Source organism: Camelina sativa, chromosome 2, assembly GCF_000633955.1.
Source record: "Camelina sativa cultivar DH55 chromosome 2, Cs, whole genome shotgun sequence".
Classification (NCBI taxonomy): Eukaryota; Viridiplantae; Streptophyta; class Magnoliopsida; order Brassicales; family Brassicaceae; genus Camelina; species Camelina sativa.
In genome coordinates this window covers 410380-423319 of record NC_025686.1, presented here as the reverse complement: position 1 = coordinate 423319, position 12940 = coordinate 410380, and the positions used below count along the sequence as shown (strand labels likewise).

At 39.4% G+C, this 12940-nt stretch overlaps 3 protein-coding genes across 3 annotated transcripts in view; 1 reads left to right on the top strand and 2 right to left on the bottom strand.

Moving 5' to 3' along the window:
- LOC104712187 (shaggy-related protein kinase theta-like) lies at window positions 597-4182 on the top strand. Its single transcript, XM_010429031.2, has 13 exons — window positions 597-1016; window positions 1281-1559; window positions 1635-1727; window positions 1866-1925; window positions 2024-2296; window positions 2426-2500; window positions 2588-2644; window positions 2733-2873; window positions 2992-3042; window positions 3125-3220; window positions 3303-3386; window positions 3476-3578; window positions 3703-4182. The coding sequence occupies exons 1-13, from the start codon at window positions 954-956 to the stop codon at window positions 3777-3779; spliced, it is 1452 nt and encodes a 483-aa protein (XP_010427333.1). The 5' UTR covers window positions 597-953; the 3' UTR covers window positions 3780-4182.
- On the bottom strand, window positions 4819-8316 carry LOC104712178 (probable serine/threonine-protein kinase At5g41260). Its single transcript, XM_010429020.2, has 11 exons — window positions 7805-8316; window positions 7461-7675; window positions 7138-7358; window positions 6898-7033; window positions 6664-6797; window positions 6460-6565; window positions 6257-6342; window positions 5972-6160; window positions 5726-5878; window positions 5468-5581; window positions 4819-5394 (listed from the first exon to the last, which is right to left on the bottom strand). The coding sequence occupies exons 2-11, from the start codon at window positions 7540-7542 to the stop codon at window positions 5143-5145; spliced, it is 1473 nt and encodes a 490-aa protein (XP_010427322.1). The 5' UTR covers window positions 7543-7675; window positions 7805-8316; the 3' UTR covers window positions 4819-5142.
- Window positions 9060-12940, bottom strand: part of LOC104746804 (FT-interacting protein 1-like) — a 6431-nt gene continuing 2550 nt past the window's right edge. Inside the window, exons 4-6 of the mRNA XM_019229498.1 lie at window positions 12469-12859; window positions 9489-11445; window positions 9060-9406 (exon numbers count right to left, since the gene is read on the bottom strand). Coding sequence (XP_019085043.1) covers window positions 9115-9406; window positions 9489-11445; window positions 12469-12859 — 2640 coding nt within the window. The 3' untranslated portion in view covers window positions 9060-9114. The remainder of the gene's footprint in view (window positions 9407-9488; window positions 11446-12468; window positions 12860-12940) is intronic.

The window sequence follows — 12940 nt, the reverse complement described above, 5'->3', positions numbered from 1 at the left end:
CTACCTATAACTGTTTTATTACCTTTCTTAATTTAGAATGGTTAGCTTATGATTTATTTATAAAAAGGGAAATGTTTTAGCTTCTATCCGATTACAATGGCTCATAAAACAGGATAATAATGTGTAGTATTAGCATATAGAGTTGAGTTAGTAGATTAAGTTTTGAAAAGATGATTATGATTATGATTATGATTAATATAGTAGTATGTCTAAAAGCAGTAAAGAAATAGTAGTAGTAGTAAAATTTAACTCAGTGCAGTGCAGGAAAGAGAGAGAGAGAGGTGGTCAAAGGAAGGTCAAACAATCCAAGTCTCCCCGCATATTCCGCGTGCCTTAGATGCAATCATTCAAACAACACAGGCCAATGCCATCATCATCTCATCCCCTTTCCCTTTGCTTATAGTATTAATCCCGGATCCGTAATTAACACAACCATACAAGGGTATTTTAGTAAACACAGGTAGTCGAAATCAGACGGATTCATCCTCGCCCGTCGGATGAGTTGCTGCGATGAATCAACGGTGAGGAGTCAAGGTTTGACCAAAAAAAAAAAAAAGAGAGTACACAGAGATAGAGGAGAACGAGGCTGGCATGATTGGCTTTGGCCACGAGAGAGAGAGAGAGAGAGAAAGAGAAAGCAAAAGAAAGAAGAGAGCAAAGATTCCACCTGGTTGTTTGGGTCGTCAATAGAGAGAAGAAGAAGAAGAAGAAGAAGAAATCGAAGAAGCTCGACGAACAGATTCTTTCCCCCTTCCCTTGAGAGATTTTTTGTTTGCTTCGGAGGAGTTGTGCGAATTTGAATATCTGAATCTGTTTTATTCCTTTTTTTCTTCTTTTTGCTTTTTTGCTTTTTTTCTCTCTCTCTTTCTCTCTCCACATGAAGCTGTGGTGAAGATTTTTTTGGGGAGATTTAGGGTTTTCTGAGTTGTTCGTCCTGGTTTTGGAAAGCGAAGATGAACGTGATGCGTCGTCTCAAGAGCATTGCTTCCGGTCGTACCTCGATTTCTTCCGATCCTGTATGTCTTCCTTTTTTTGCATTTCCTTAATTATTTTAATTTGTGAAGATCAGATAGAGATTTACGTTTCTGATTTGATTTTATGAATATTTATTTCTTCAATTTTTCATCCATATGTGTATGTTCCAAGTCAAAATTAAAGTTTCTTTTGAGTTTTTTTTTAGATCTTAGTTTTAGATATCGTCTAAGTAATGCATATGTGGATGAGTATTGTGTTTTTTTTTTTTTTTTGATGATATGTTTGACCTGACTGATTTGGTGTAGGGTGGGGACTATGGGATGAAGAGAGCGAAGCTTGATCAAGAGAACGACAACATGTGTGCTGCTGATCCAATGCAGGTTGACCAAACTAGTTCTTCTTCTTCTTCTTCTGATATCAAACCTGACATTTTCCCACTAGAAAGTGTTGCTGGTACCTCAAATGGGCATGCTCTCTCAGATAAAACCGTCGATGATCATCATCATCATCATCATCATCAGCTTCCTGAAGTTATGACTGATATGAGGATTAGAGATGACCGAAATGCCAACCGCGACGAGAAGGTGAGGTTGCTTCTGATTTTTATATCATCTTCAACTTCCCCATCATTGCTCACATCTCTCATTGGGGCCTTGCAGGAGATGGAGACAACTATTGTAAACGGCAGTGGGACTGAAACGGGACAAGTTATTACAACTACTGTTGGGGGTAGAGATGGAAAGCCTAAGCAGGTCCTTCAACTAACTTTCTTTTTTGCTTATTTGCACATTTCTTCTATGAAAAGATGCTTTCTCTATTCACTTCTCTTCTCCTCTGCATAGTTAGTTGGGTGTATCTTTTAATTTACTCTTTATTACTTGTTATTACAGACAATCTCATACATGGCCCAGCGAGTGGTTGGAACCGGCTCATTCGGAGTAGTGTTCCAGGTAGGTGGAAATCTTTTATACCAGGAACAAAACTAATCCTTAAACTTTTTGTCGTGTCCAGAATTTTTGACTTGCTGTCTGATTTTTTTTGGGTTTAGGCCAAGTGTTTGGAAACGGGTGAACAAGTTGCAATTAAGAAGGTTCTGCAGGATAAAAGATACAAGAACAGAGAACTTCAGATAATGCGCTTGCAAGACCATCCCAACGTTGTGCGACTGAGGCATTCTTTCTTTTCAACAACTGACAAGGATGAGCTGTATCTCAACCTTGTCCTTGAGTATGTTCCTGAAACTGTTTACAGAGCATCTAAGCACTATACCAAAATAAATCAGCATATGCCAATTATCTTCGTTCAGCTCTACACTTATCAGGTGAGTTCTTTAAGCTCTCCACTTAATCGTTCCTAGTTATCTGTGTATAGCATAAAGCTTCAGATACGTTGAAATTTATATTTTTGCTTATGTTGATTTTGTCCTTTCTATTACTTTGTCGCATATCAGATTTGCCGTGCGCTGAACTACTTACATCGCGTAGTTGGGGTGTGTCACCGTGACATCAAGCCACAAAATCTACTGGTATAGTGTAAATTCTTTCTGCTTAAAAGGTTGTTAAGCCGTATATATGAATATTACATTGATTCTCTTATGATGTGGCTTTCATAGGTCAATCCCCAAACTCATCAACTAAAAATTTGCGATTTTGGAAGCGCAAAGATGTTGGTATGTTCATTTTATGTTTTGAAGTGGTCTGGTTGATGGGTTGTCTTTCCAACAATGATGGCTGGCTAATACTCTTGTGTGTCTTTAGGTGCCAGGTGAACCTAACATATCCTATATATGCTCCCGGTACTACAGGGCCCCAGAACTTATATTTGGGGCTACAGAGTATACCAATGCCATTGACATGTGGTCCGGCGGTTGTGTTATGGCAGAACTTTTACTAGGCCAAGTGAGACATATATATTTTAAAGTTTAGATTCTGGTGAACTGTTTTTTAGTTTATTAGTTGCATCGTAACTTCGTAATCATATTTGATCTTATTTGCACTGTTGGTATTCTACCTGTAGCCACTGTTTCCCGGGGAAAGTGGCATTGATCAGCTGGTGGAGATAATTAAGGTACTTATGATCATCCCTCGTTTGCTTTCATCTCTTTTCTATCTTTCATGTGTACTATCTTACTCAACTGTACATCTACCAGATTCTTGGGACGCCTACAAGAGAAGAAATACGGTGTATGAATCCCAATTACACAGAGTTCAAGTTTCCTCAAATCAAAGCTCACCCGTGGCACAAGGTTTGTGAAATAATTGCAGGTGCCTCTTTGGTGCATGTACATGTTCAAGTGAAATCTAATGTAGCACATAACTCCTCTTCAGATTTTCCACAAGCGAATGCCACCTGAAGCAGTAGACCTCGTCTCAAGACTCCTCCAGTATTCGCCAAACCTTCGGTGCACTGCTGTAAGACTAAATCCTTTTAGACACCACAAAACTATATAAGGCTGATTTAGAATTTTCTAACTCAAAACCCTTTTTTTCCATTTGTTTAGTTGGAAGCTTGTGCACACCCCTTCTTTGATGACTTACGGGACCCGAATCTTTCACTGCCAAATGGAAGAGCTCTGCCTCCATTGTTTAACTTCACTGCCCAAGGTCAGCCCATGAATTATCTTTATCTAAACAAAAAATCATGAAGGGTAGAAATTGCAGCAGAATAAAAATAATTTTTTGATGGATTGGGTCTCATTGGTTTGTTGCGATGCATTTGAATGTTCAGAACTTGCGGGTGCATCACCAGAGCTGCGACAGCGTCTAATGCCAACGCATTGCCAGGGAACGGGAAGTAGCTCTTAGGATCATTTATAGTGTGTCCAAAATCCAGCTTTCTATCTCTCCATCTATTTACTGCAAGTGTGTACATCAATTTTGAACCACTTCTGCTTCCAAGCTTTGTGGCTGGAGGAATGTCTGGAAATCTGCATGCCGTGACCCTAGGAGATGTGAAATAACTGGGGGGGGGGTTCATGGAGCTTCTTCTGACTGGCTTCTCTCTCTCTCTGTTTGCTCTCTCCTTTCTCTCTTTTTTTTTTGGCCACCTTCACTTTCATTTTTTTGTTTTTTCTTTTTGTTGTTTCACAAATCTGACCCCCTTATATGTTTGGTGTATCATTATTATATGTTTGTAATCCATCAAGATCATTTCCTTGCCGTAATATTGCAAGCTTGTTTTCTAATAAGATTCAGTTTTATGTTCATACCCAAACTGGATTTTGTGTGACAAAACTTGATTTCTTTTTACTTTTTGCAGGAGATTTGTTTTCACTTTTCAAACAGGAGTTAAGATTTTTGTCGAAATCGATAGCTGTCTTTCAATAATGTTTTCACTTCCATGAAACTTATAAACCACTCACTTCATGTAGTCATCGAAATTAACCACCGTAACCACCATCGTGGATCTCACTCACAACCGACTCGAACTTCTTCAAAAAAATTGTATGCCCAAAGTATTCTATAATGCAGCATACGAGCTCCCACTTCTCCTTGTCTACCACCAACAAGAAGGATCACATTTACCAAACGAAAAATCTGATGAGCAGAACATATTATTATACAACAATGGCAAAAAAATCAGCCTTCAAATCTGACAAAACCGTGGACAACAATGCCAAAAAGCGAAGAAAATTAACATATCACTATCGTGGAAGATTTTTCTAAAATGACGTAGTCTGAAGAGTCAAAAAGTCTACTATCTTTTTATTTGACCTTTTAAATCATTATGGCTAAGGGCCAAGCAAGTACAACAAACTTTTGGTAAAAACCCCCTTCGCTGTGGAATGTCTCTTTTCTAAGCGAGAGTCCATCCATACATGGGGATTGATGAGTGTGTGGCCTATGGATTCAAAAGACATAAAATCTCTTTATGGTTTCTCCAATAAAGGTTTTATCTAGTACATAAAGTTTCTTCAGAAAAATGGATTTCAAAGCCAATAAAGGAAGTGACTCCTTCAATTCAATGCCCATAAAAAGAGGCACAAGAAGAGCAAAACACCTCACACAACCCAATCATCTCTTCAGAAGATGAGGGTTTCATTTGGCATCCCTCTTGCGTGTTTTTCCCATCATTGTGCTCAAAAGATTCTAACACCTTTTTTACTTGGTAAGATGTTCTTTCATCTTTCCCAAAAGATGATTCTTCTTTAAACACACACTATATATGTTACTTCACTCGAGAACCTGAATTCCTCTTTGCTTCAAGGTTCGATCCCTCTTTGAGTGCGATTTGAGACTCCTTCTCCATCCCCAGGAAAGCAAGGGAAGCAGACTGCAGATATGACGCGATGTGCCACACGGGAGAGATCACCTGAGCCTGATGTGCATCATCTAAAGCTTCTTTCGGCATGTCACTCATCAGGTAACACAGACTACGGCGTGCACACACTGTTGGAGATATCATTCCTCCATCAATAAACTGTCAAAGTTTCAAGAAAGGAATCAGGTTCATCCTTCGTATACTTCATTTTTAGATGCAAAAACAAACTGACCTGCGTGTAACACTCAATGGCCTCTCTAAATTCTTTTTGCCTGAAAGCCATATCACCCTTCTTCTTCGAGTTCAAAGACTCTTGCATCTGGTCTGTCCACATTTGAAACGAGAGCTGCATTGCCAAAACATTGTAACGCAACACCAATAAGTGACCACATACATTATATCTATACAAAACCTCTTTTTACACCCAACACTATTAGCTTGTTAACCTAGCAAAACCATTCTTTTTCCCAAGTTAGTTCCGAAAAGGTACCTCATTGGTGACACCCTCGTCGTCTTTGTATCCAAGTTTATCCAAGATCTCAAGCATAGCGGTCAGGTCCCTTCTTGAACAAGCCTCACCAAGAGGGGACAGAGGAGAGACTGAACCACTGTGCGGTAGACCCATTAGAACATGAGACGGGACCTGCAGTTTTCAATACAGGGAAACATTTATTTGAGTAAACAAACAGAAACATGGTCTTGGTTTTTCTGATGGCTAAGAAAACAAAATTGGAACCTCTGTTTCCTTCTGAAGTGGCGTCAAGGCAGTCACCAAAGATTTCGTGTTTGGCCGCTCACGAGCTTCGTACTGAAGACAACGAGACGCCAGGCGTACTAGCTCTGTGCCATCGCTGTCAGAGAATTGCCCATCTAGGCAAGAATCTGTTAGTGTCTGAAGATTCCTGTCTCTAATCAGATCGAGGGCCTGCATAAAACAAATTGAAAGGATCAGTTCCAGCTCCAAGTGAAAACGTGAAAACTGCAATCTAGTAAGGAAAAGATACTTATTTTGGCTACTTACATGGCTAGGAGGTATATGTTTTCCGCTGAGAAGATCAAGCAGAAGAGTACCAAAGCTGTATATCACACTCTCTGGAGTAATTCTCCCTGTAAATCCACATCAAAAAAAAAGAAAAAAAAAAGAATGTCCAAGTTAATCTCAAGTTCAAGTTAATTTCAAGTTCTCAACCATATGAACCTTGGGAAATAAAACCAAAGATTTACCAGTTCGTAGATACTCAGGAGGGGTGAAAGCAAGATTAGTGCTGTAACTTTTTCCGTCCCGACTATTCTTCATCAAACCAAAAGTAGAAAGTCTTGGATTGCATTCCTGATTTAAAAGGCGTCAGAGAATGAAGGAATAGCATAGAAACATGGATAGGTTTCCCAAAAGAGCAATAGTAGATTATATATAAGAAATAATAATACCTCATCAAACAAAACCCGGTAAGCATTGAGGTCGTGATAAAGAATACGGCCTTTGCTGGTGCAGTATTCAAGAGCTTGTGCTAGATACAAAACAACTCGTAGCCTCATAGTCCATTTCATAGGTTGTGTTTCCCCTAGTTGCATAGAAGAAGTAGACTTAGATTCTTGAGGCATAAATAACTTTCCAAGAATAGAAACGAAAGGCTACTATATATAGGAAAAAATGATTCTCACAGTGGAAAAGGTGTTTGGCTAGTGTTTCATTGGGCATAAATTCTGCTACAAGTAACCTCTCATCACCTTCACAGCAACAACCGAGTAAATTGGCCATTCTCTCACTCCGCAGCTGACCAACCGACCTCGCTTCCTCCTTCACACAAGGAAGAACACATTTTTCCCAATATCAAGATAAAAAAAAAAAAGGAGATGAAAACAAAAGTGTAGAGAATTTGCAGAGATAAATTTAAGTCAAACCAGGAATTGACGTGCATCAGGCCACGCCATTCTTGTGAAACGCTTGACAGCAATCTTCTTTTGATTCTCCAATTTCCCTTTATAGACAACATTTGGAGCCTTTTCTCCATGTTCAGACACAATATACTCGACAGCAAAACCAGAAGTAGCCGACTTGAGCTGTTCTAATGTATACTCCCGGAAATTAGGCACATCAGTGATCTCACTACTCTCTCCATTCTCTGCATCCAAAAAATCCAGACAATGCCTTAAGTTTCTCAGATCCAAGTAAAAAAAGAAAGACTTAGTTATTTATATATAGTAACAGAAAAGGTCAAACAAACCAAGATCAGGAGATTCAAGAACAGCTGTCTTGTGTGAAGAGTTCCGGCAACACCCACTCAGGTTAGAGCATTGACCTCCCATCTAAACAAATAAAACACTCCAAAATATTCCAAGACTCTTGCTTTCTTTCTTTTTTCTTTCAACCCAATGAAAAAGGTTTAATTTTTCAATCGAGGGGACGTCTCTTCTCTCCTCTCTTCGTAAACCCAAAGAGCTGCAACAAATTATATACAAAGCAAAATTATATACTAAATAAAAATCGAATCTTTAAAGAGTTTTCCAAATCAGTGAAGTAAAAACTCAAACCAAAGAACACAATTAGTAAAAAGGAGAAAGGTCGTACCTTGTCAACTCGCTATGACTCTAAATGAGTCAACTCAACTAGTTTACAGCAATACCAATCTCAAAAGGGAAGCAATTTGGGGAATCGAAGATGAAACAAGTAAAAAACCCTAATTGAAGCGAAGGAGAAGCCAATAAAAAGAGCAGAGAAACACAGTAAGCTAAGCCAATACAGCAAAGGAATCAAAAGCGTTTGTGGATCGACGAAGTAGAAGAAAGAAACTAGTAGTAGTAGTAGTAGTATTAAAGGTTCCTCGATTTCATCAAGGGGGAGAGAAAAAGAAAAAAAAAGAAAACAAGAAACAAGACAAGCAAATCCACGTGGTTACAATAAATTTTAAAAATAAAAAAATCAAGGAAGAGGACCGTATCGACGACATGAACGTATGTGATTCATGTGAATGTATAAAAAAGCTTAAACTATCCCAAATTTGTCCAAACCCCCAGGATTGTTTTTTTTCTTTCTTTCTTTTACATATATATATATAACTAGATCAGATCACACACTCTCTAGTTTTATTATTTCTATATACGTGCATCTGTAATTTTCAGAAAAAATGAATTATTGTTATATTTGTTTTTTCTTTCTGAAAAAATTAAAATTTAAAAATGAAAGAAGAAGAAGACAGAGAAAGAAAGATATAGTAGTATAAGCCAAAAATAATTTACCGACAAGTTGATGAAAAATATTTTAATGGTATGATGATGAGAGAAGGCAACAAAGAATCTGGCCATTACATTACATTACTACTATACCCAAAAAATATATCAAATTAATAAATTGTTTTGTCGTCCAGATTTTATTTTAGCACCGCCTGTTAAAGAGAAGCAAGTGGTGGTCGTCGTCTCTGTTCATAGAACGAGACAGAGAGAGAGAGAGATACGGTCCTCTTTCCCGTTGGCTCCACGCCGTAATCACTAACGGACTTTTGTAATCAAACGGATTAATTAAAATTAAGGAGGGAACTAATCAAGCACTAAAGAAGAGTAAGACAGTGTGCTAAACGTTTTGGTCAAGGCCCATGGGCTTTTTGTAACATATTGTCAAGATCTATGGGGTAGCTGAACCGGTTAAGATTGGAATCATTGGTTAACCGACTCTGTTTCTCATCGTCTTCCTCTTCTTCTCTATTTATAAAAGCTTCTCATTGTAGGCGAATTTTGATTTGAGGAATGAGTTTATGAATGCAAGATTTCTCAACATACAATATATATACACATATGGATAGAGTCTCTCTATCATAGAGAGAAAGAAATTCGAAGATGAAGATATATATAGACTTAAACTGATATACATGGTTGTTTGTTTATTCACAACATAGAGTCGGACATGGCCGGAAGTCGTCGGAAAAAGTTGAAGGGAGCGGAGGGGATGCGGTACCGGAACTTAGGGTGTCGCATGAAGTAGTAGCCTGAGAGGAGAGCCACAAGTTTAAAAGGGGTAATGTAGAGAACCATCGCAATCAAGAAACAGAATGTCACGAAAATAGCTGTTGCGCGTGGATCACGCCAGCTCAGCAGCGCCTGCACTCTCTCTCCCTGTGCTGCTATGTCTCCAGCCACCGACTGAACCTTCCCGGCCACACTTCTCAGCCTGTCGTACCTGCAAGAGAAAGGTATGAAAACTATCAACCAATGAACAAATCTTTTTTTCTTTTTTAATGATATCTGTTTGATTCTCTTACCTCATTTTCACAATGTCCGGAGCCCTCATGGTCGGGAAGGTATCAAACTCTTCGTCGAGCTCATCAGCATTCACACTCTCTGCATGAGATAGTTTGGAGTCCATATGAGGAGGAAACCTGGGCTTAAACCTGTAATTCCACAACCCAATCACAGCCATATACAGAAACACAGTCGGCAATATCATCTCTGGAAACACTACAAGCATCGTGTACAGCACGTGAACCAGAGCCGTCGTCACAGGTGTCCTCCACGTGCACACTTGTTCCATCCATTTCCATACCGAGATCACACCCGAGAACACCTTCGTGAACCTATTGAAGTTTGCTTTGCTTCGCCTCATGCTGAACAAATGACTTCTCGAATCTGCCATATACTCAACCACTTCCCGTCTCAGCGGTGGCTCAGACCTCCCTAAACGAGACACGACTATCTTGAGAGCCTCCCCCCTAAGCATTTCCTGATGGTTTTCAGGTAACGGTTGTATGTAATGCAATCTAGGCAAGAGAGGCTTGGTGTATTTCAAAAGCATACTGGAGACCGATGTGCAGGTAAATTTCACGGCTAAGTGAAGCTCCCCTCTTTTCTTAAGACCAGAAGGTTGTAGAACAAGTAAAGGGTAAGCGTGCGTGTAGATATGGCCCGTCTGAAGAGTCGACATTCTAATACGTACTTTCCCAATAGGCTGATCTCTGTTGATTCCACTGTTTCCAGCTGAGAAATGAGCGTTGTCAAAGACGCAGATGGTTAAAACCGTTGCAGGATCAAACACCTCCCATGTGTATTGCTCATTGTACTTTGGAGTCATGCTGTTGATTACTGTTCGTGTTCGAACCCATTTGTGACCGTATTTGGCAACAACGTATGTGTCCGAAGTACCTTTCCCATCCCGAGTTTTCATCGAGTGAAACACATTTGCGTTAAGTATCCCGAGCTCCAAGACTCCTATTGCTGGTTTCCAGAGCTGTTTCGCCGATGGTCTGAGATCGCTGCTGTAATACATAGACTCATCAAAAACGTGGTAGCCTCCATCAAGAACCGCCCTATAATGGAGTCTAGTAGCAAATTTCACTTTCTTGGCTCTATCAGCATCCAAAGCGTCTGAGATGGAGTCTTCTAGATGAACCCAACGGCCATGATGAGGACCATGGGCTCTATCATCTGTACATTTCTCAATGTCAGACAAATGAATCACAGCTTTTCCTACTGGCTCGTCTTTGTTAGGAGCAGCATGATCTTCTACTGAGATGACCATAGGTTCCTCAAACGGCTCTGCAACTACAAACGTGAATTCATCTCCCCATTTCGGATGAATGCCTTTTTGAGAAACTTTAGTCCTTAACATCTGATTACCGATTTTGATTCTCACAAAGGCCTCAGGATGACGGGATTTGTCAGACGCGATGATGACGTCTTGAGCCTCTATTATTTTCACCTTTAGGTACCATAGCCGAGGCGAATGGTACACTTTTGAGCGGAGGTTAGCGGATATAATATTCGAGCTATCTGAAGACACCAATGAATCTGAGAAAATCGCATCCCCGAAAGCTTCATCAGCCTGAGTTCCCTCCCACACAGCAAGCATTATCTCATAATTCTTCTTCTCGCCTCTCTTGTTCTCCAGTCTGTACCATTCGGGAGCTAAAGGACTATCCGGAGGAGCACGAGACCGAACCTCATTGAGATCGAATTTAACTTTCCCAACAAAGTCATCAAGGACAATGTCTTTATCCTTCACTACAACTTCAAGAAAGTTGGACTGAAGATTATCTCTAGCGAAGGCAAAGACTTGGTTCCACTCCGGATCTGAATTCTTGTCGAAATGCGTGGTAACACCTTTGAAGTTTCCAACTTTTACTTCGACATAGGGATCTAGGCTCCCTGTAAGGTCTCTGTTGGGAAGATCACGGGCCTTCACAACTCTCACGTAGAGGAATCTCATCTCTTCANACGAAACATCTCAAGACCAATCATATAAAGCGTTGACCCCGACACAAGTTTAGTCGTTTTTTTGTTTGAGCCTAATCGTTTGTTAGGCAATTATTATTGTCAGGTAATGTATTTCTTGGTTTAAAATCATATAAATCAGAGCATCCCAGTTGTGTTTTTGGACGTTATCATCAAAAATCTGAATACATAATAGAAGACATAATTAACTTTTCACTTTAATAATCATAATAAAACAGATGCATCATAAGTTAGGTACCTTATGAACTTATAAAACGAAACTGAAAAAAAACGTTAGAAAACGCCAAAGAAAAGTCAAAAGAAGTACGTATTATATACGTACAGAAAAGACAAAGCGTCTACTTCAAAGTCTAAAAATCCATGAAAGACTTCAGAGTTTCTTCTTGATAAGTATTATTAACGCTCGTTTTCTCTTTAGGAGACGTATCACTTTCGCAACGCGTCTCTAGTATGCATACGTATAAACCTTCTTAATTTAACATTGTTTTGCAATTTTAAATGCATGCCGTCAAATGTAAAACACTCGCTAATACATAAGATTAACACTCATTAGATACTTTTTATGTGTCTGATTAACATATTCATGAATAGCGAAAAGAATAATAGATATGCGCTGACAAGCAACGATGCTTAAAAGTGTTAAAATCCCCAAAAGAGAACACACATGGTGAACAGTTGACAACTTAACATACTGTAATAGTAGTCTTTTGGTAACACATAAGCAATAATTGGAATTTTTTGGGCCTCACTCTTTATCGATCCAGTAAATTCATGGATTCAATGGCACGTTTGGGCCACATAAAACAATATCTAGCAATATAGCATCGAGGCTAAAGTCAAAGATCTACTAAACTACTACGTAAAGAAAACAAAACTAGTTTGCCCAAGACCAATCATGACAAAAAGAGAGAGGGTCAAGACTCAAAAGTCAAAACTGAAAAGAAAATGAACCAAAAAAAAAAAAATATATATATATATATATAAACATGTTCATCATGAAAAGTGAAATTCAACGCTCCATTNATTTAGGCTTTAGCTCTATCCTCTCATCAGTAGCCATACTTGCGTCACCTGCGATTATGGACTTCACAGGTTCTTTGCGCGGACTTGATCTATAAGCTTGAGGAGATTCTGGAACCGGGGTTGGGACAGAAGGTGTAACTGAAGGATCGTCTGTGATAAAAACTCTCAAGCCAAGTTCTCCACGCGCTCGAGAGAAAAGACTGCGTTTCTCTAAAGGGTAATTGAAAGGAGCTGCTTCAGAGTGAGGAACAAAAGATGTTCCGTTGACTCGAACTTTGCCAAGAAAGGGGTTAGCATCGAATTCATTCTGGTAGCTGTAGACGTGAGCTTCAAGTGTACTATTTGACAAGACGGAAGGATCAGAGACAACGAAGTAAAAACACTCGTGCCAGACAGGATTTGGGTCATTGGGTTTGGTCGTCGTGCGAAATATCTGGTTGTCGAACTTGAGCTCCACGAAAGG

What these genes read in the sequence shown, in the direction of transcription:
- LOC104712178 (XM_010429020.2), bottom strand. Translation starts at nt 7,542, where the DNA reads ATGGGAGGTCAATGCTCTAACCTGAGTGGGTGTTGCCGGAACTCTTCA. An exon ending in AGCCAAACACCTTTTCCACT is followed by an intron (nt 6,798 to 6,897) that starts GTGAGAATCATT and finishes CTATGCAACTAG; the next exon opens with GGGAAACACAACCTATGAAA. An exon ending in TCCTGAGTATCTACGAACTG is followed by an intron (nt 6,343 to 6,459) that starts GTAAATCTTTGG and finishes GTGGATTTACAG; the next exon opens with GGAGAATTACTCCAGAGAGT.
- LOC104712187 (XM_010429031.2), top strand. Translation starts at nt 954, where the DNA reads ATGAACGTGATGCGTCGTCTCAAGAGCATTGCTTCCGGTCGTACCTCG. An exon ending in CATTCGGAGTAGTGTTCCAG is followed by an intron (nt 1,926 to 2,023) that starts GTAGGTGGAAAT and finishes TTTTGGGTTTAG; the next exon opens with GCCAAGTGTTTGGAAACGGG. An exon ending in TTGGAAGCGCAAAGATGTTG is followed by an intron (nt 2,645 to 2,732) that starts GTATGTTCATTT and finishes GTGTGTCTTTAG; the next exon opens with GTGCCAGGTGAACCTAACAT.